The sequence below is a fragment of the Lepisosteus platostomus genome, unplaced genomic scaffold (genome assembly GCF_059453375.1).
Source record: "Lepisosteus platostomus isolate fLepPlt1 unplaced genomic scaffold, fLepPlt1.hap1 Scaffold_138_H1, whole genome shotgun sequence".
NCBI classification, from domain to species: Eukaryota; Metazoa; Chordata; class Actinopteri; order Semionotiformes; family Lepisosteidae; genus Lepisosteus; species Lepisosteus platostomus.
The window spans coordinates 35598-56695 of record NW_028291519.1 but is presented as its reverse complement, the minus strand read 5'-3'; the positions used below and the strand labels follow the sequence as shown (position 1 = coordinate 56695).

Genomic DNA, 21098 nt, shown 5'->3' with positions numbered 1-21098 from the left:
TTAGTGATGCAGGGCATGTGTGAATGCAGAATTCGCCGGGTCCACAAGACCGTGGTGCAGTGGCAGCTACAAGCGGACAGCCCAGGGCACAAGGCTGAGGTGCCAGGGAGTTGTGAGTTGTGTGTCTGCGGTGTGAGGTTGAGAAGCCGGAGACTGTGAATAAGGGTGTTATGTGACACCGTGACCGCTGCGTTATATGTTGAATGTATAAAATGTAGTCAGGTGGTGCAGTTTTGGTCCCTGCTATGTTGGCTTGCTGGTAAGGTAAAGAATGAGGTTAACAGCCTGAAAGGAGGCTGAAACTCAACACTATTTCTGGAGGAGAGTATGGGGAAAAGGGAAAAAAATCCTGCAAACTGTTTTTTCCAAATGGGCTGTTGTGGGCTGGTGTGTTGTTATGGGATAACCTGGAGAGTGTCACTCTGTGTGGCATCACAGAGATCGGAGAGGCAGTTCCAGGAAAAGAGGTTCACTGGGTATTGCTGACTTCTGTTTACTACAAAAGATAACCTTAGAAAAGGCTGGAAACTTACAACTCTTACAATTTTTTATTCTGTAACTTTTTATGATTTTAAAAAGCACTAAAGCAGCCATATCACTCTGCAACTCACAACTGGCAACCCACTGAAGCTTAGCAGGTGTGAGCCTGGTCAGAACCTGGATGGGAGACCCTCTGGGAAAAACTAAGGTTGCTGCTGGAAGAGGTGTTAGTGGGGCCAGCAGGGGGCGCTCACCCTGCGGTCCATGTGGGTCCTAATGCCCCAGTATAGTGATGAGTGATGGGGACACTGTACTGTAAACAGGTGCCATCCTTCGGATGAGACGTAAAAATCTGAGGTCCTGACTGTTAAAAATCCTAGGGCGTTTCTCGAAAAAAGTAGGGGTGTAACTCCGGCGTCCTTGCCAAATTTTACATTGGCCCTTACCAATCATGGCTTCCTAATAATCCCCCTCTATGAATTGGCTTCATTACTCTGTTCTCCTCCTCACTGATAGCTGATGTGTGGTGAGCGTTCTGGTGCACTATGGCTGCCGTCGCATCATCCAGGTGGATGCTGCACATTGGTAGTGGTGGAGGGGAGTCCTAATTACCTGTAAAGTGCTTTGAGTGGAGTGTCCAGAAAAGCGCTATATAAGTGTAAGTTTATTAATTAATTGTTATAAAGTAGAGGTCATCTTTATTCAAAAATATGTATTAATCCATGTGACAGTCATACTCACCTCCAGTTCTTCCTGAAGGGAGCTGGACGTTTCTAGGAATTCACAGACCATGTCGTTGGTAACTGGGAAGTTTGGGGGGATCTGTTTGCACTGTCTGATCAGTATGGGGTTGGTGCCATTTAGATACTGGTATGCAAAAAACCAGTCTTCCTTCCAATTACGTTGCACTTTCTCTGTATTAACAAGAAATATGTTTTACATTCAAGAAAAAAGTACTGGCACTCCAAGTGGGTTTGCATTGCTAAGCAAGGGCTCCCTGATTTTATTCAAGTTCTCCTCAGCTGCTGTGGCCAGAGTGAGAAGTTATTGTTTTATGGGAGTTATACTACCAATTATATCTTACAAGATGATATTCTTTGAGCAACTGATGATTGAACTATACTTGAGGGAAAAAAATGCCCCCAGAGAGAGATCAATTTAGTGTTATAATACTAAATTGTAAATGGGATTGTTTTGCATTTTAGCATTATTAATGCTTTTATAACAAGCAATGTACATTTATACAGTCTGGCAATTTACTGAACCATTCTCACCAAAAACATTTTAGATGGTTTACCCATTAGGAAATTAGGTAGTTCGGCAAATATGATGTGATTATGATGCTTTAATTTTTAAAACAATCACTCAGATTATACAGTACCTGACACATCTGTCTGTTTGCAGTGCTTGTAGAATTTCTCATAAAACTGCATACTTTCCCAAGACCCCCCGGGACATACAATCCCTCCCAGGCCAAGCTCCGCTAGACTGGGAGAATGAAATGGTCAGATAAATCTCAGAGCCTGCCTTGCGGTAACCATATGTAGTCATCTCTTATTAGGACAACATTTCAGGTAGATGTGTGTATTAAGAATAGGTAGTTTCTTTTAACTATGGAACCTTCTCAGAATTTTTGAAAATTGTTTTTAAAACCTCTCACAAACCAGAAAGCTGGACGTGGGAAGTGTCATTTGAATGTCCTTTTTCATTTCATTTGTCAGCTTTATTAGTATTATGCTGACGAGCCCTAATGAGGGCATCACAGGTGTCTGTGTTTATGACTTCTTACACGTAAAAGGCAGTCTTATAGGTCATCTGGTTTAAAGAAGCAATTTAAGGTCACTAAAACCCAAACTGTAAGGATGAAACTGAGGAACAATTTTGCATAACCAGGTTTCAAACCAAATAAAGTACCTGTACATCTTTTTAAGCAAGTGGAGAATAAATTAATTAAAAAAAAACAGGTCTTACATTTTGCTGCGTGAAAAATGAAATCCACTGTCTGTGATGAATGAAAACTGCACCTCTGAGGGCAAATCCTCTGGTGACCCAAAGTCCACCTGTTTTGGCACATTTTCCAGTTTAGTTGTCCAGCTGTGGGAGAAACATTTAAAACAAAGTGATAGAGGGTCATGTGATTGGGATGAAGTGATGGAGACCAGAGACTGTATCTTTCATTACCAGTCCCCACTTGGTCGTGTTTCTCGCTATCCCACACTGAAATTATTTGAATCCATCCTAGATGGGTGGAACCAGGATAAATCATGGTACACACACTTATTCTTCCTTTTTTTTCGTAACCGGTGAAGCTGATGAACCTGTCATGGCTGCTCTGTTCAGCAGGTTGGTGAGACCCTTTTCTTCATTGAAAAGGAGATGATTGCAGTGACCTCCTGGGTTGCAGATGTTCAAACCAGAATTCAGTAATTGATATCTAGGCTGGACTTTGTTTCTAGCCATCAATGGTTTCGGAAAAAGATCCCGAAACTGATGCTGGAATGTCTGGAGCTCAGGACAGTGGAGCTGGATGAGCACTCGGGATGAGATGACATGTGGATACTGGGCATAAGGGGGGACACTCAAGGGCTCACCCTGGAGAACTGGACAAAACATCATTAGATTACCAGTAGACATTACTGGAGCACCATTGACCATTAGAAACTGGTAGCTAAATTCTATTGGAACCAACCAGACGTTCTATTAAGGACTGCAAAACGTGATTGTGGAGTAGCTGCACTATGCATGTACAGTAGGCATCATTCTCCCGAAGACACCACAAGACCCAGTTGTCTATTTCTTGGTTTCTCTGGGACAGATAACACTGTTACGGTGGAGATTGGTGCTCTGGTTTCTGATCATGATGGGAAAGGGGCGACTGCATTGACAAGCCCTCACAGGGCAGTTGAGGGGCTCCCAGTGTGAGTCTTCTGTCCTTCAGTGGAAGGGTCTCTTTGGTTAGGGATTCTTGTCTAGTTTTTGGAGTTGGGAAGATGTGCTCTATAAAATAAATTTGATTAATGTGGTGAAGAATATAACGTGTTTAATTTATGAGAAAGGTGAAGGTTTCAGCTTTCATTTCCCTCCTCTTCAGTTCTCCGTTTTAAAAACTGAATTGGCCCTTTTTTCTGGAAACATGTCCATTTACACACCTGTCTCATAATATGAAGAGGCTAGTGTTTTCACTGTGATGAACCAGCGCAATGTTGGTATTCCCAGATTTCTTGCCATGGAACTGAATGAAACGAACAGTGCTAATTAACTCAAAACCTACTAACATTTACTGTATTCATATTAAGCCACCCTGCAGCTCTCAGCTGGCTGCCCACTGGAGCTCAGCAGGGTTGAGCCTGGTCAGGACCTGGATGGGAAGCTATGGTTGCTGCTGGAAGTGGTGTTAGTGGGACCAGCAGAGGGCACCCACCCTGTGATCTGTGTGGGTCCTAACGCCCCGGGGACACTATACTGTTGTGGGCGCCGTCTTTCGGATGAGACGTTAAACTGAGGTCCTGTCTCTCGGTGGTCATTGAATGACCAGGCATTTCCCAATAAGAGTAGGGAGTTATTCCGGTGTCCGGCCAAATTTCCCCCCTCAGCCTTTACCGTGGCCTCCAAACTGTCCCCATGTATGATTGGCTTGCACTTGCCCTGCGATGGACTGGCGTCCTGTCCAGGGTGTACCCTGCCTTGCGCTCGTTGCTTGCCAGCTAGGCTCCCTGCGGCACTGTATGATATAAAGCGGTTTGGCAAATAACATGACATGTATTCATATTGGCCTGATTCAGTGATTTGTAATGCATTTTTCTCTAATGCCGAATAAGCAACCACAGGATACTTTGTAGGGAGTGTGTACCTGTGTTGTTCGCTCCACACAGACCTGTGTTTTATCATACCTACCGATAACTGCTCCTGCGGTTCTCCAGCTCACTCTCTCTGTGTTTCTGCAGGATGGGAAGTTTATCTTCCTGGGGTTTCTTAGCTGGTAGACAATGCAGAGGACATTTTAATGTGTAGACGTCCCTTAGTATTAAAGTTAAAGTTTAGTATTGCTAAACATGTTCCAGTACTGATTTTAGACTGCAACAGTGCTAGATTGAGATGTTTTGTTTTTTGTGGCATTATTCACATTCAAAGAGTAATATTATTGGTGAATAACTACATGCAACAAGTGATGCCATTTTTGCTTTAAACCAGTGATTCCCAATCCTAGTCCTGGTTTTCATTCCATCCCACCTTCATTAGAATTGAACCCTTATTTGATCTAAGAAGGTACTATGAAATATCAAAATATTAAATATTTTGTTTCAAGTCACAATTTGGGGATTTTATTACACTTACAACACACAATGGTTAAAGTTGAAACTTTTAAGAGATGGGAACAAGCAGTTCACATTAATCACATTCAATTAATTATTGTTAAGTCAATGAAGGGTTAGATTGTGTAACGGAGAGCTCAGCTGGAATGAAACCCAGCAGGTGTGTGGCTCTAAAGTATTCACAAATCAATAAGATGTTCTGGATTGTTTAGAATAAATTATGGATCATTTAGTCCCTACAGTGGTAGAGGGCTCACATTTCAGGCAGCACTAATGAATCCACTACAGTTTTCCATTTACTAGCTGGCTTACTATGGGTTCAAACACAGTTAAGCTAGTTTTCATCACTCATACAAGCTACATACATTATATGCATTTCCCTTCATATTTGCTCCGTGCCTGTTGAAACCTGTTAGCAAACAAAATCCTCACATGCACATGGATTCAGATTATTTCCTTTATTACACTGATCTGTTTGTGTGTGGGACGTATCTGTCTTTCTTTCTGTATTTGTCAGATGGGCTTGGGAGAGTGGACAGGCTTCTGTGTTTCCCTGCTGAAGGACCAAAACTGAATTCAGGCTGGCTATATCATGCCTCAGTCAAGGCGCACACGTGCATTATCGCAAGTGCGGAAGCAACCATTTAAGAAGAAGCATTGACATGTACATTGTTTAAAAATAAGGACATTTTGTTAAGATTTATGTTAGTGATCTGTGTGTTGTGATTGGTTTTATTGTGTATTTATGTGTTCATTCTTTTGAACCTTTCTTTGGTGTTGTCAAAGGGGGAGTAGTTTTCTTGCTTCACATTAGTTCAGGACAAGCTATACAGAAAATGGATGATTTCCAATTAATTCCACCACATTACCTGCCTCATCACAACTTTGCAACACATTCTTAGATTTCTTTAGTTCTAAGATTGACAACATCCGGCATCACATTCTCTCCACTACGGATATAATTTCCACACCTCCTCCCTCCTCATCCAACTTCTCTGGTTCCCGTCTCTCCAGCTTCTCTCTTCTTGACTCAGCATCCCTAAACAAACTAGTTACGCGCATGAAACCCACCACATCTATTTTAGATCCCATTCCCACCACTTTATTCCAGTCCTGTTTCTCTTCTCTCTGTCCCATTGTCCTCAATATAATACATGAATCCTTGAGCACCGGCATTGTACCAACGGTCCTCAAAACTGCTGCTATTACCCCAGTGCCAAAGAAGCCTAACATGGCTCTCGACAATCTTAACAACTTTCGCCCCATCTCCAACTTACCCTTTCTCTCTAAAATTCTAGAACGTGCTGTCACACTTCAGTTACATAACCACCTCATGACAAACAACCTTTTCGAACCCCTCCAATCTGGCTTCCGTCAACTTCACAGCACAGAAACCGCCCTAGTCAAAGTCACCAACGATCTCCTAATAGCTTCTGATTCTGGTTCTCTTTCCATACTCATCCTTCTTGATCTCAGTGCTGCCTTTGACACTGTCGACCATAACATCTTGCTTTCTCGTCTCGAGACTGTGTTTGGAGTCTCTGACACTGCCCTCAAATGGTTTAAGTCTTACCTCACTGATCGCTGTCACTTTGTCTCTCTCAATGGGTACAGGTCTGAAATTGGTCTTGTCAAGTCTGGTGTCCCTCAGGGCTCAATACTGGGCCCCTTGCTCTTCAGCATTTACATGTTCCCACTTGGTCAGCTTTTAAGATCACATGGCCTCAGCTTTCATTTTTACGCTGACGATACTCAAATATACATCCATACCAAACCCGACACTGATGTGGCTGTCTCTATTCTATCTAATTGCATCTCTGACATAAAAATTTGGATGACTCAAAACTTCCTTCATCTTAACTGTGACAAGACTGAAGTCATGCTTATTGGTACCCCCCATCAACTTCGTAAAGCCAGTCCTGTAACCCTGTCTGTAGATGGCTCTGTACTTGAGCTCCAATCAAAATTGAAAAACCTTGGGGTTATATTCGATTCTGGCTTAACATTCGACCCACATGTACAGCATACTGTCAAAACATCTTTTTTTCACCTTAGAAATATCGCAAGACTACGCCCTATGCTATCATTAACTGTGGCTGAAAAGCTGATCAACATATTTGTATTCTCTCGAATTGACTACTGCAATGCTCTGCTCCCTGGGGTATCTAAATCTACTCTGAACAAGCTGCAGTATGTCCAAAATTCAGCAGCCAGAATCCTGACCAGATCTAGTGCAAGTGTTCACATTACTCCTATCCTGGAGTCCTTGCACTGGCTTCCGGTCAAATTCCGCGTAGACTTTAAAATCCTCATGCTCACCTACAAGGCTTTACATGGCTTGGCACCTCAATACCTGTCTGAACTTTTATCGCCCTACTCCCCACCTCGCAACCTCCGCTCTTCAAATTCTGCCCTCCTTACTGTCCCCCAAGCCCGTCTACATTGTATGGGCGACAGGGCCTTCTCCTGCTATGCCCCCAAGCTCTGGAACTCCTTGCCCAAGGATATTAGAGAGTCACCTTCTCTAAACTCCTTCAAATCCAGACTCAAAACCCTCCTTTTCAGAAAAGCCTTTACTTAACTGGTTCCATTCTTCACCCCTCTGCTCTTCTTAATACCATCTTCCACGGTCTCCTCTATTGTTATTGTTGTATTGTTGTAATTATAATTGTGTCCTGTCTTGTGAAATTTTCTTATTTATTGTTGTAGTCTTCTTATCTATTGTTATTGTCATCCTGTAAAGCGCTTTGAGAAGCCACCTTTAAAGGCGCTATATAAAATAAAGTTTATTATTATTATTATTATTATTAAAGATACATAATAGAGGAGACCCACACCATCCAACACAGAAATGTAGTGGACCACCCAGCAACCATTCTGCAGAGCAGCTGTGATGTAGAAGAGATATTGTCCCACCAAGTGAAGTAAGGGGGATTTTTAGAGAGGCCAGATTGTGCAAACCCAGAGTGGAAATGAATCATGACATCAGAACTTCTGTAAAGTTCTGAAAGGTTCTCCTCTACTTTTGTAAACGGTGATATTTGATTTTTGATGACCAAGTAGTCTGGAATGTGTGCCTCAACGCATCTGAAAGATGACATCTCCAGCAAAACTGTACCCATGTTCTTGATTCTGGGGCATTGATTTTAAACATTTGTTGTACAGACATATTTTACAAATTTGTTGTGGACCAGTAGGTAAAGTGCCACCTACTGGTCCACAAACACCATATACAGTACATCTTAGATGTCTAACCAGAGCCCGATATGCTTAGGTTCTGAGATTTTGCAACATCAAGCTATGAGGTGACTGCACTGATGTCATGTGATGATGAGATATTTAGCAGCCCTCAGAATAACCCCAAAAGCAACTTCCAGTTCCTGCTACTTGTATGTGCTCAGTGTCGCAATCACAGTCTAAACAGTAAAATAAACTGGTGAAAACATTATTTTCAGTTAAGTTTACATTAAAACATTAAACAATAGAAAACATTTGAATACCTGTATTCTTAAAACCCAGAAATGTATTTTATTTATAATAAGGAATGAATACCTTTGCCCTCTCTCAGCTCAAGGCACTCTTTCCCCTTCAGCCATCTGTAACAGGGGAAGTTGTAGGTTTTCTCCTCAAACTCCACTGTCACCATCAAACAGAACCAGACATCTCCAGCGAGAATGGGGGACTTTTCCAGCCTGATGAGCACAATCTCTCCCAGGTGTTTTTTGCAAGTTAAATAGTACACGTCAGTCTGTAAAGAAACACACATGTACAGAATCATAACTAGATGTTTTTTTTTAATTTGTACTTCTGTTTCTATGTGGAGTCTTTTGCCAAAATGATACATGTATAGTGGATAATGGATCTGACTCCTTAATGTAGTTTTCTAGTTTTCACATCATGGTAGCATCCTTTCCAATGGATTCTCCCAGAGTGTTGCAGGAAAGTCCATTTTAGATTCCGTTGCTTAACCAAAGTATTCCAAATCCTTGCCTATGTCAGACCTGCTACCTCTCACAGAGTCAACAGCGATACACAAACCAGAGGAAACAGATGAAAAACTACTTGGAAAAGCATTTAATACTGATAACAAGAGGCAATTCTTTACACAAAGGGTTGTGGGAGAATGGAGCATGTTGCACACCTCTTTTGTTGAATTCAGATGTTGGCATAATCTCTTGTATTCTGTTTTACTTTCTTATTTTGCACTGAAGGATATTTTTCTATTCCTGAAGCAATGCTACATCCTGTATCAAGTATGTTATGCTTCATATAGTTTCTGGCATCTTTTTATAGATTGGGTTGAACACTTTCAAAGCTGTGTTGTTCTTTCACTCAGACAGAAAGAAACAAAAACTATAGCTGTACAGAGGAATGCTCTGCTTAACCAGTGTTTATTTGTCTGTTTTCCTGAGGGGCTTTGCTAGTACTTTACATCTGGGTACTACAGAAGTCTTATAGCCCCATGGAGAAAAATATTATAGTGATATTACAACATAATATTACATTATTTCACAGTAATTATAGTATATAATGTTTAATATAGGGGAGAGGTGTACTATACTTAAAACTTAGGATATAGGTTTCAGAGTCTGGTGAAGACAAACATCTAAAGGAGAAATAGTTATTTTTTCTTTTTAAAAAAGTTTATCAAGACCCCCTGCCACACTACAGTGCTGTGCACAAATTCAGTTTGTAGGATGTCTGGACCTGGGCTTTTGATATGGTGTACCCATTGTCCAGGCCTATTAACATCCATAGAACAGTAGCCATTTAAAATGCGCAGTGTCAGGCAGTTTACCACAAGAGCTGTAGCATGACAAAGATCACCTTCTCTCACAATCATACACACTGATGTGTGTCAAGGCATTTTTTATATTTAATATTTTCAAATAATCTTGTGCAGGACTGCACTCCTCTCTAAAACTGCCAGTTGGTGCAGTGAATCCTCAAAGTACCACAGCTACATGCCAAAACAGCTGCAGTGCACAGCCACGCAAATACCAATATCAGATACCCAGACTACCAGAACGATGTATTGCTGGTTCAGTGGTAGAATTCTTGACAGAATAATAAAGACTCTATTTATAAAAATAAATATAATAATTAACTTGTGTTCTTCACCTTCATTTTTATATACCACAGTAGGTTAAACATTTATTAATATTTATAACAAATGAAGTTCTGTCTAAATGGTAAATAAATGGAAATAGCATTTGAATAAAAATAATTGATTAACTGAGTTATTGGTTGGAATAATTTAATTAAATATTCCAAAATTTCATTTAATTTAACACCAAAGCTTATTTTTAGTCATTTGTAATAGCTAAAAGAGCAGGGCACAGTCTTTTTCCACCAACTTGGTTTTTGAGCTGAAAATTATTCCTTCTTTCTTCCAGGAGCTCGGGTTCAAATCCCACCTCTGGCTATCAACAGTAATCTTTTTTTATGTTTTTTTTCAAAGCATAACTACACTTAACTAAAAGTATTTGAGACAGAGAGAATAGGCAAGGGAGTGAGAGAGAGACAGCACTTTTAAAGTATTAAAGGATTTTAAATCTGTGGGAAACAAGGTACCTCAGTGAGCTAAAATACTGACTTAAATGTCTCATGCTTCCAGGAACACATCATTCCCCTGACTCATATTCTTTACCTTATGTATGAATTACTTCACGAAATGAAAGAACAAACTGTCTTTTTATGTTTATTTGGTTTCCTCCTATCACTTAGATGTGTATGTAACAAAAACAAAACACATTGCATTCACAACAGACTATACAATTAACTCTTTTTTATACTGTACATCTAACTGAATAATCTCACTTGCGAAACAGCCCCAGGGCGCTATATTTGATGTTTTGTGTACAACAGATATTACATGTGCAAAAAATCACTTTATTTGTGAAGTACATTACACGTACAAGGAATTTGGTCTGCTGTCTGATGCAAAAACATATATAGAAAACAAGTTAATAATGAATGTACAATTTACACAAAAGCTTGCACTGCTCTCAATCATCTCTGATGCACTTCTTTGTTATGCTGATTATGTTTGTATCTCTTTGGAGAGTGTTAGAGATGACAATTCCTCAGAACTTGAAGGACTCCACCATACTTACTGTGCAAATTGTCAGTTTCTAGGGGGATGGGTTTTGGAGGGTTTTTCTGAAAGCCAGTGAACATTTCCACTGTTTTGAGCTGAAGGCTATCATGCTGCCAGACTCCTGCTGCCCTTCTGTATCTGATCTGATCTCCATTGCTGATAAGACCCACCAAGGCAGTGTCATCTGCAACCCTGAGTGTAGTAGAGAGTAGTGTGACAGGGGAGATGCTGGAGGTGGTCACAGGGATACAGGGAGTAGAGTCATGGAGAGAGAATACAGCCTTGAGGTGCACTGGTGTTCACAGATAAGTAGTCTGACAAATAGAAACCCATTCACACATGTTGCCTTGTGTTTGTTAGGAAGTTGATGATCCACTGACAGATGTGGCGGAGAACATTTAAATGAGTCAGTTCATTGCAGAGGAGTTCTGGGATGTTGGTGATAAATGGAGAACTAAAATCAACGACAGAGAGTCTCTTATATGATCCTGGAGATTCCAGATGTTACAGGGTTTAGTGGAGGCAATTTTAAACTGCATTCCCCACTGACCGACTGACTCTGTATGCAAATTGTAAGGGTGTTCAGATTTGAATCTGTGATAGTTTGGAGGTTCAGGCTCAAAGTAAGTGCAACTGGTATATGGCCGATAAAACTTTGGAACGGGGATGATAGTAGAGGAGTTGAAGCAGGCAAGGACCTGCACTGGTCCAAGGACTGGTTCAGTAAGTCTGTGAGCACTGGGTAGAGCTGAGCAGCCCAGTGCTTCAAGGCGTTTGGAGAAACGAGATATGGACCAGCAGCCTTCTTGCAGTTTTGGTTTGCAAAGAGCTGAAGGACCTCCTGTTCTTTGATAATAAGGGGAGAGACACAATTTGGAGATTCAGAGATTTTAGGTGGCTGCAGGGATGATGGGTATGGGGTGAGGGGGGAGGTGAGGTGTTACTGATTTAAGGAAATAACAGGTTGCATGATGAGCCATTGTTATGGAACCTTATGAAATCTGCTTATCAAACCTGCAATAAAACTGAAGGGATGGGTCATTTTTTGCAGGGGTTGGGGGAGGGCTTATATTTATAGTTTGTAATACCTTAAAGGCCCCTCTACAGGGTGGATATTAGACAACTGCAATTCTCGCCCTTTCGTGTATTTGGCTTTTGCCTTTTGCATGGCTGAGTGCTATATTGACATGAGATTTAGCTTTCCTGTAGTCCAACAATGTCTCCTCCTGGTTTTGCGTAGGGCCCAAATCCAAGGAAAAGGCAGCCAAAGTAAATACAGTCTTCAGCTTGATCCGATCACAGTTATTTTATGAAAAAAAAATTAAACCTTTCAAGAAGAATGCATTTACTTTGGTTGTCATTTTTGGGGGGATTTGAGGAAACAGGGCTGTTTGCCACATAATCTGTTAGCAGAGTTTCTAAAGGCACTGAATCTCACAGTCACAACAAATAATATCCACTCTAGTGGCTACAAATTGAGCCAAGATACACATTCTTTCAGTGTTGCATTGTAATAATGACGATAACTTTGGAGATATCGCTACGTTTTGGTTGAAATCATTTTCTGTCTACCCAAAATTAGCTGAGCAAACTCTGAGCATCCTCATTCCATTTTCACTTGCCTATTTGTGTGAGGTTGGATTTTCTGCACTTTTGAGAATCAAAAATAAGCACCAAAACACACTTGATGTCAAAAGTGACTCACGTTGCCCTCTTTTTTTCTACAGTGTTGAGAATTTCAAAACTTATGGCAAATGTGCAGCACAAGAGAACACGTTGATGATTAATAATTGCTTACACTTATATAGCGCTTTTCTAGACACTCCACTCAAAGCGCTTTACAGGTAATGGGGATCCCCTCCTCCACCACCAATGTGCAGCCCCACCTGTATGATGCGACGGCAGCCATAGTGCGCCAGAACACTCACCACACATCAGCTATCAGTGGGGAGGAGAGCAGAGTAATGAAGCCTATTCAAAGATGGGGATTATTAGGAGGCCATGATTGGTAAGGGCCAATGGGAAATTTGGCTAGGACGCCGGGGTTACACCCCTACTCTTTACGAGAAACGCCCTGGGATTTTTAATGACCACAGAGAGTCAGGACCTCGGGTTTTACCGTCATCCAAAGGACGGTGCCTACTTACAGTATAGTGTCCCTGTCACTATGCTGGAGCATTAGGACCCACATGGACTGCAGGGTGAGCGCCCCTTGCTGGCCCCACTAACACCTCTTCCAGCAGCAACCTTAGTTTTTCCCAGGAGGTCTCCTCTCCAGGTACTGACCAGGCTCACACCTGCTGAGCTTCAGTGGGCTGCCAGTTGTGAGTTGCAGAGTGATATGGCTGCTGGCTAATAATGTTGGAGGTGACCTTTTAAATTACATAAACTGAAGTTTAAAAGGGAATTGGAATCCGACTACCTTTACTTTTTCATTATTATTTTCTTTCATTATTTCATTTTTTTTTCTTTCAATGTGTTTCTTTCATGTAAATTCACAAATAACAACTGCAGTAAAATAATTTAAAGAATGTTTACATAAAATAATGTAATATATATACTGAGGGGGAGCTTTGGTGTTGTGTTAACTGAAGAGGGACATTGTGTTTCAAGGCTGAGAACCACTGTTGCAGATCATTCCCATGCAGCTAAGTGAAAGTAGCACAAGATTGTGGCTCGGGGATTATAGAAACATTAAAGCTCTTTAAGACGTTCTCAAAGTATGACAAATTACGGTGAGAAATAAGGGGGCGTGTGTGGAATGCTCTTCTTCAGTGTGTGCATTATGCTTCACTTGAGCTTCAGGTTCGCCTCACTCTCGTTATAAAACGGGAGCCACCAGTGTAACTAATCGAAATTCTGCCAGGCAAATCGTACTGCTGCACAGTGCACCTAACGTACTGTATGGTGAACACTATTCTTGATGCACATTCTGAATGGCTGCATCTGCAGTTCATGTAAGTTTTGTCTAATAAAGTCTCCCTACAGATACAGCTCTTACTAAACTACAGATGCAACTATTCAGAATGTGTGACAAAACTACTGTTCACCTTATTACCATAGTGTCTGCTACGAAGACCAAACTCCACACTTCCCCGTAGCATTTCAGATCTCTTTTTAATATAATTTCACAGCTAAACACAAACATCACAGAACACAGAATTCATATCTAGTTATGACATCAGTAAAACTCACAAGAAAGTGAATTAGGACCTTCCCTTAATTACTTAAATGCTGTATAACTTTAAAAGGAAAGAAATATTTATATTGTGAACAATATTTTAAATAATAATTAATACAACTAATAATTTATTTCAGGATGTTTCAGGCGACTTTAACTTTAGCAGATTTTCTGACAATTTTACAATTTTTGTAATAGCTGGCAATGTTAAGTGACAGCCTAACCTGCAAAGCAAGGCGTTTTCACTTATAACTAGCATACAAATCATTAAAGAGATACTCACTGATCCTCTCACACGATCTTGACCCCCGTTGTCCAGTGTAAAGGTGTCACTTGTGTCATTGATGCCTATCAGGGTGATATAAACATTGTCTTTGGTTCCAGCAGAAGCTATGTCACCTGTGGTCACAGACACTTTACAAGTAAGTGTGGTCATAGTTATTATTAGTTTTCCAGCGTATAGAGAGTATGGGCTACTTGTCTCAGCAGAACAAGAACTGTCAAGTCTCAAGTGTGTGCTGTAACTCTTCAGTACAAGATGGAATTTAAGTACAGCTTCATCTGAATCCTCCCACTTCCTCCCCGCCCTCCACACAACTGTCAAACACAAAATATTAAGCAGCGTTTGTGTCACACTCTTCTGTGTATTGGCAGGGATTTACAGTACATTTCACTCATTTATTCACTTCCAGCTGAATAACAACCTTTTGTCTCTGAAACCAACTGCTACTTCAGTGCGTAAGGGTAGATAAAATAATAATAATAATTACTAATATTAATTTCTTACACTTATATAGCGCTTTTCTGGATACTCCACTCAAAGCGCTCCACCACTCCCCTCCACCACCACCAATGTGCAGCCCCACCTGGATGATGTGACAGACGCCGTGGTGCACCAGTACACTCCCCACACACCAGCTATCAGCAGGGAGGAGAACATAGTGATGACACCAGTTTACACCCCTGCTCTTTTCGAGAAACGCCCTGGGAATTTTATTGACCACAGAGAGTCAGGACTTCAGTTTTTTACAGTATAGTGTCCCCATCACTATACTGGGGCATTAGGACCCACACAGACCGCAGGGTGAGCGCCCCCTACTGGCCCCACTAACACCTCTTCCAGCGCAAACCTAAGCTTTCCCAGGAGGTCTCTTATCCAGGTACTGACCAGGCTCACACCTGCTGAGCTTCAGTGGGCTCATTGCTAGACTTCCAAACAGTAATTTTACAGGATTGTAGTCGATAGGAAGTTGTGTCTGAACAAAAATTAGACTGATAGGTTGGGGAACTCTGAAAGCACAGATCTTAAAGCTGAATGCTAGCTCATGTAAAAATGTGGGCATATTCAGGACAAGATGCTGGGACACTTGGCTGGGCTGCCATGTTGAGCATGTTGTTCAAATTGAACAGTTTCTTCTCTGGACCCTTTTGGCAGTTTGAAAATTCAGTCTATACCTTGCTAAATGGGGCTTTGCAAACGTGACCCTGAAAGCAAGCTGCTATTTTCAGAATCTCTTTGGGCAGCTGACTTAGTATGCTGTAAGTAACTAATGTGTGTCAATACTGTATAGAGAAGATGAAAAAGAGCACCTATATAAAGCACAATAACCATCCAGCTGCCATTTTGTTCTCAGAATGCAATACTGGACTTGAGACTTGGTGTGTTTCTTCAAGCTAAAGGGTACTAGAGATTTATTCTTCACATGTTACGGTAATACATTACAAAATTTCCATCCCCATATATCGATAAGCAAGTTGAAGCAAATGTCTGTTAACCATAACATCATAAGATTGTATCACTCATTTTTAACAAACAGAACACAGTATGTCAGGGTCAATAAAACTCTTTCCATTAGCACAGGTGCCCCTCGGAGCTGTGTGAGCTCACCAGTTCTGTTCACACTTTGATTGTACAAGCAGTTGTCAAAGCAACTTCATTTTCAAATTCTCCGATGATACAGCTGTGCTTAATGCAAAGAGGTAGCAGCTCATCTGTATACATGTCAGAAATCCAAAGGTTTGTGCAATGGCGTGACAACAATAGCCTAATTTTGATGATTAATAAAACAAAAGAAATAGTTTTTGATCCCAGAGCAGTTGGTGATCACTCACGGTAGTACTCCACAACGAATTTATAATTCAGGTCAATTCATATACTGGAAGTACTAAGGAGTAAACATAGACATCAATCTGTGCTGGACTACTCATGTTGGGAGGGTTTGCTCCAAAGTTCAGCAGCGCTTACATTTCTTGCGAAGACTAAGAGTGTTTGGGGTTCAACAGATAATAATGCTACTCTTTTACCATACTGTAATCGAGAGCATTATCAGATATGGCATAACAGTGTGGTTTGGTCATTTACCAGTTCAATTAAGATCGCAAATTAGCCGTCTCATCCAAATAGCTCTGAAGGTCATGGGAGTGAAACAGCACCACTCCCTGCAGACAATCTTTGAAAAATCCCTAATCAAACAGGCAGGAAAAAAATCTATCAGATCCTTCCCACATCCTCAATTCAGAAGACCAACTTCTTCCTTCTGGCAAATGTTTTAGGGTTCCCAAATGTAAGTCAAACAGATACAACCGTTCCTGTGTCCCACTATCCATTAAAGGTGTCAATGCAAATGGCAAGGATAAACACAATTTTGACTCTTACCGCCCACTTGAGTGCGATATGTTTTGTAATGTGTTATAAGTGTTATATGTTGTTATGTGTTATACATGTGCAACAGAGTGATATGCAATGTTTGTTTGGTTGTTTGTTTTTCTGCATTATATTTAAATGTATAGAAGTTCTGTGTGTCCACTGAAAATTTCCCTCTGGGGACAATAAATCTGGCCTTGTCTAGTCTTGAATGGTCGTTGTGTAATGAAGATGGACAAGCAAAGTTAACCCTCTTCAGGAGTCTGGGAAAGAAACGGATTCCAGACCTGCTCTGGGAAACCTCATTCATTCATTTCCTGCAGGCAAGGATTTCGTCTGGATGAGTAGAATCCTATGCTGTGTGTCTACTGCGGTTTGTTTCTTTCGGTCAAGGCGGGTGAGTTCAGACATATGTTTTTGTGTGAGAAATGCATTCTTATTAAGGAGCTTCCCCAACAAAATCTCTGAGCTAGAGGAGAGGATAAAAAATTTGCAGGATATCAAACAGTCAGAAGAACTTGACTGCGTTATTAAAAAGTGTCTCTCGCTAAGTCAGTGTTTGTTGCCGTGCTGTACCACACACAGCCCTCAGTGATGACTGAATGACTGATACACTGCTGTGGATTCAGCTCAGCACTGCTCTAGTCTCCCTGGAAGCAAAACATCCAAACAGGTTTGCCATTTTTGCAGATAATCTCTCATCTGCTGGACTGCTGTGTCTGGACTAGTCTCTGGTATTTTAATCATTGGCAACTCTATTATGCGTGACATTATGGTGAAAAATGTTCAGAGGAATGTTTTCCTGGAGCCAAAGTTAAAGATATTGAAGTCCAATTGGACAGTATGCTCACAATACATAATGTATCTACAGTTATTATTTGTTGCAGCACAAAGGCACTATATTGCAGGATTGGGAAACAAGGGAGCAGCATTTCCTGCATTTTTGCATCAGACTGAAGCTGTTGGGAAAGAAATGTATTGTTTTTTTTATCCTATTCCAGACTTTAATCATGGATGTGAGAAATTTAGCAGTTTTCTCCATCTTCAAACCTGGCTGAATGGACATGTATACTGTAATTTGTTAATAGTTACTGGGAAAAGCTGAGGTGGTCTGCACCCTAATCAGTTGGGCTCAAAAATGCTATGGATTTTGAAAAAAAGTGTAAATATATTTGACTAGTGTCTCACCAAGTTTCCACACCCTCTGCCTTGATCAAAAGAGAGTTCCTGTTGTGTCAGTTCTTAGAAAGGACAAGAAAACCCACACTTGTGAAATTCTGAGTAACGCTATTAACTGTAACTCACTGTCTCACTTACTCACTGGTTTCTTTGCAACAAACGTTTTGTTCATGATTTTACTTCAAATTCACTTGACTTTTAATTCTAACTGAATCTTGGATGAAGCAACATGAGTATAGTCCACTTTTGAGGCTTGTCTCTCACACTATAATTTTTCCACTAAACAGAGAAAATGGTTGTGGGGGTGGCTTAGCAGTGATCCATACTGTAAGTCACATTCTGACTGTTCAAATTGGGAATGTTTTGTCACCTGAAGCCTTTGATTTCACATTCTAAAATAACAATTCAATTCTGTGTTTAGCTATTGCCCACTTAAACTTATAAAAGGGTTTTTCTCTGTGAATTTGTTGCAGAGCTTTTGCAGTCTTCTGACTGTGTAGAATTAGTTAACTCTTAATCAGGTAAAAATGTCCTTGGCTATATAACAATTTCCTCTATACAAGAGGCAGTGTGATTTAAAAAGGAATGCCAGGTAGCAGTTCACTACATGCGCTTGAAGGATCTTTTAAAAACCCCAATGAAGATGTTCAATCTGTAAGAAGTATTTCCCTGAATAGATTTCTACTAATCAACGTAATCCTAAATTTCTGTTTGCCACTTCGTCTTGTAAATCCTTCCCTCAGTACACGTTCTATTGCCTCTGTAGTTTGATGTGACAATTTATTATCCTTTCGTGTTGATAAAATAGTCTCTATGACGTGCTAAGTTCACCACATCTGTGCAACCTGTCTGTGATTAACTCTTTCCAGCCTGTCTTACTGCAGGGGCTGTTTCACACTGTGGCTCTATTCAAATCGTCCTCCTGTCCCTCAGATATCATTCCCCCTAAACTGTTAATGGACATTATTGAAGTAATTGGTCCAGTTGGTGGTTTCACAGTAATGAAACGTCCTGTTTAAGTTTTTGAATTATTTATTGGTAAATAACAATAATACATTCCTTACATTTATATAGCGCTTTTCTGGACACTCCACTCAAAGTGCTTTGCAGGTAATGTGGATCCCCTTCACCACCACCAATGTGCAGCATCCACCTGGGTGATGCGACGGCAGCCATAGAGCGCCAGAACGCTCACCACACATCAGCTATCAGTGGGGAGGAGAGCAGAGTAATGAAGACAGTTCAGAGATGGGGATTATTAGGAGGCCATGATTGGTAATTTGGCTAAGACATCAGAGTTGCACCCCTACTGTTTTCAAGAAATGCCCTGGTATTTTTAATGACCACATAGAGTCAGGACCTCTGTTTTAGTGTCCCCGTCACTATACTGGAGCATTAGGACCCACATGGGCCACAGGGTGAGCGCCCCCTACTGGACCCACTAACACCTCTTCCAGCAAAAACCTTAGTTTTTCCCAGGAGTCTCCCATCCGGGTACTGACCAGGCTCACACCTGCTGAGCTTCAGGGGGTTGCCAGTTGTGAGTTGCAGAGTGATGTGGCTGCTGGCTATAAATGGAGCTTGTGGTAAATATTCTGTTGCTGTTCTTTTAGCTCTAGTGCAGCTTTTGACAGCTGAGGGAATGCAGAGAGAGGAGGACATGGGAAGAGAGGGGAAAAAACAGAGAGGAGAGAAGAGAAAGGAGGACACATCACAAAATGAATAATCTGCCAGGTGATCCTTGTCCATATCATCCAGAAACACATTCTGTTGTTTTTAGGAAGCTCTGTACAGAGAATCCCTGGGTAAAGAGTAGCCTCTCCTGATTAGTGGTTGCATGTTTAGAACAGGGACATAGGTTTCCCAGTCACTTTGTAGCATCCAGATTTATATAGAGAGAGAATTAACTGTAGGTTGTATTCTGTGCATTTTGGCTTTGTCTTCTTTTGGTATTTGTAGGCATTATAGTGGTTTTGAATACTTGGTAGTAGTCTGGGGATTTTCTGGGAGATATGCCATATTTGTAAATAGTATTATTTGTATGTTGTACATTTTAGGCTGCGTGTTGATCATTTTTGATTGCCATTATCATTGTTAATAAAAAATAGTTTAGTGTGCCTGAATTATAACTCTTTTCAAAGGCTCACATATATTCTTGGCAAAGATTTTTACAATTTGGGGTTGTAATTATTTAACTATTGATTAATCTGTTTGGTCATTTTCTGATATTTCTCTAGTTTTCCAACATCTGTTTGTAATGAGGTTCTTTTTCATAGTGTAGCAAACAAAACCAAAGATCTGTAGCAACTTCCTCATTTTAGCTAGGTGGTACATGTTCTCATCCTATGGTTAGAGTCTAAACAGACACACTGGTCAGTTGTGGGTCATTAAGCAATTCTGCCAGCAGTTTACACATCATATTTTTGTCAAAGGTTACAAACACTTGTTTAGGGCAAGCAACATTTTGTAGACCAACACAATTGTGAGCCAGTTCATCTACAGAAAAGTGCAAATACAAAGGCTTTTTCTTATCAGACTTTTGTTTGCCTAAACATCCCCTTTAGGTCAAAACGTTTACAGTGAAGTACTTGGTGGGGCATGTTGTAACTTTTCCTGGAATTTGCTGTTTTGATACCAATGACTAACAATGCTCCAGAGCAAACTGGGATTGTGTGATTAGTTAAATTTCCTTTTTTTCTCATGTTTATTTGAAAACACATTTTTTCAAAACCTGTTAATACAAATTCGAATGATTAAGCTTTAGTATGTTTATTTAAACTTCGTACATCTTCATTAAGTACACATTGAAAGTAGAACTTGATGTTATGTTAAGAGTATGTGACTTTTTGCAGATACTGATTAAGATTAAAGTATTACAGTTAAGTCTTTCATGAAACGTAAATGGGAGACCAGGTGACAAACCAGATGTTGTCAGTTCTCTAAGATGTAATATGAAGAGGGCAAGGAAACTTTCTAAAATTGCTCTCGCATGTGTGATAAAGCTGTTGTTGGCCGATGTAAAGATGGGCTTAAATATTACACAAGAAACAGGGAAGGTGATGTCTACTGTAGATGTCTAGAAACCTTGACTCAAACCCTAGAACCACACAAAGCCATTCTGAATCTGATTACAAAAAAAGATCAAGGGAAATTGCTCATAATGTCCTAAAACAAAAAAGCACTGCAAAGTTTTTTACAACT

General features: G+C 40.6%; 1 protein-coding gene and 1 long non-coding RNA gene across 3 annotated transcripts in view; one reads left to right on the top strand and one right to left on the bottom strand.

Moving 5' to 3' along the window:
• LOC148636992 (polyunsaturated fatty acid lipoxygenase ALOX8-like) overlaps positions 1 to 14593 on the bottom strand; it is a 39315-nt gene extending 24722 nt beyond the window's left edge. For both annotated transcript variants that reach the window (XM_088623454.1, XM_088623455.1), the window contains exons 1-6: positions 14358 to 14593; positions 8346 to 8541; positions 4375 to 4456; positions 2452 to 2574; positions 1862 to 1968; positions 1222 to 1394 (exon numbers count right to left, since the gene is read on the bottom strand). In XM_088623454.1, the coding sequence (XP_088479580.1) occupies positions 1222 to 1394; positions 1862 to 1968; positions 2452 to 2574; positions 4375 to 4456; positions 8346 to 8541; positions 14358 to 14510 (834 nt within the window). In that variant the 5' untranslated portion in view covers positions 14511 to 14593. The remainder of the gene's footprint in view (positions 1 to 1221; positions 1395 to 1861; positions 1969 to 2451; positions 2575 to 4374; positions 4457 to 8345; positions 8542 to 14357) is intronic.
• LOC148636991 (uncharacterized) overlaps positions 1 to 21098 on the top strand; it is a 56474-nt gene that overhangs the window by 22087 nt on the left and 13289 nt on the right. The gene's annotated exons all lie outside the window — the stretch shown is intronic.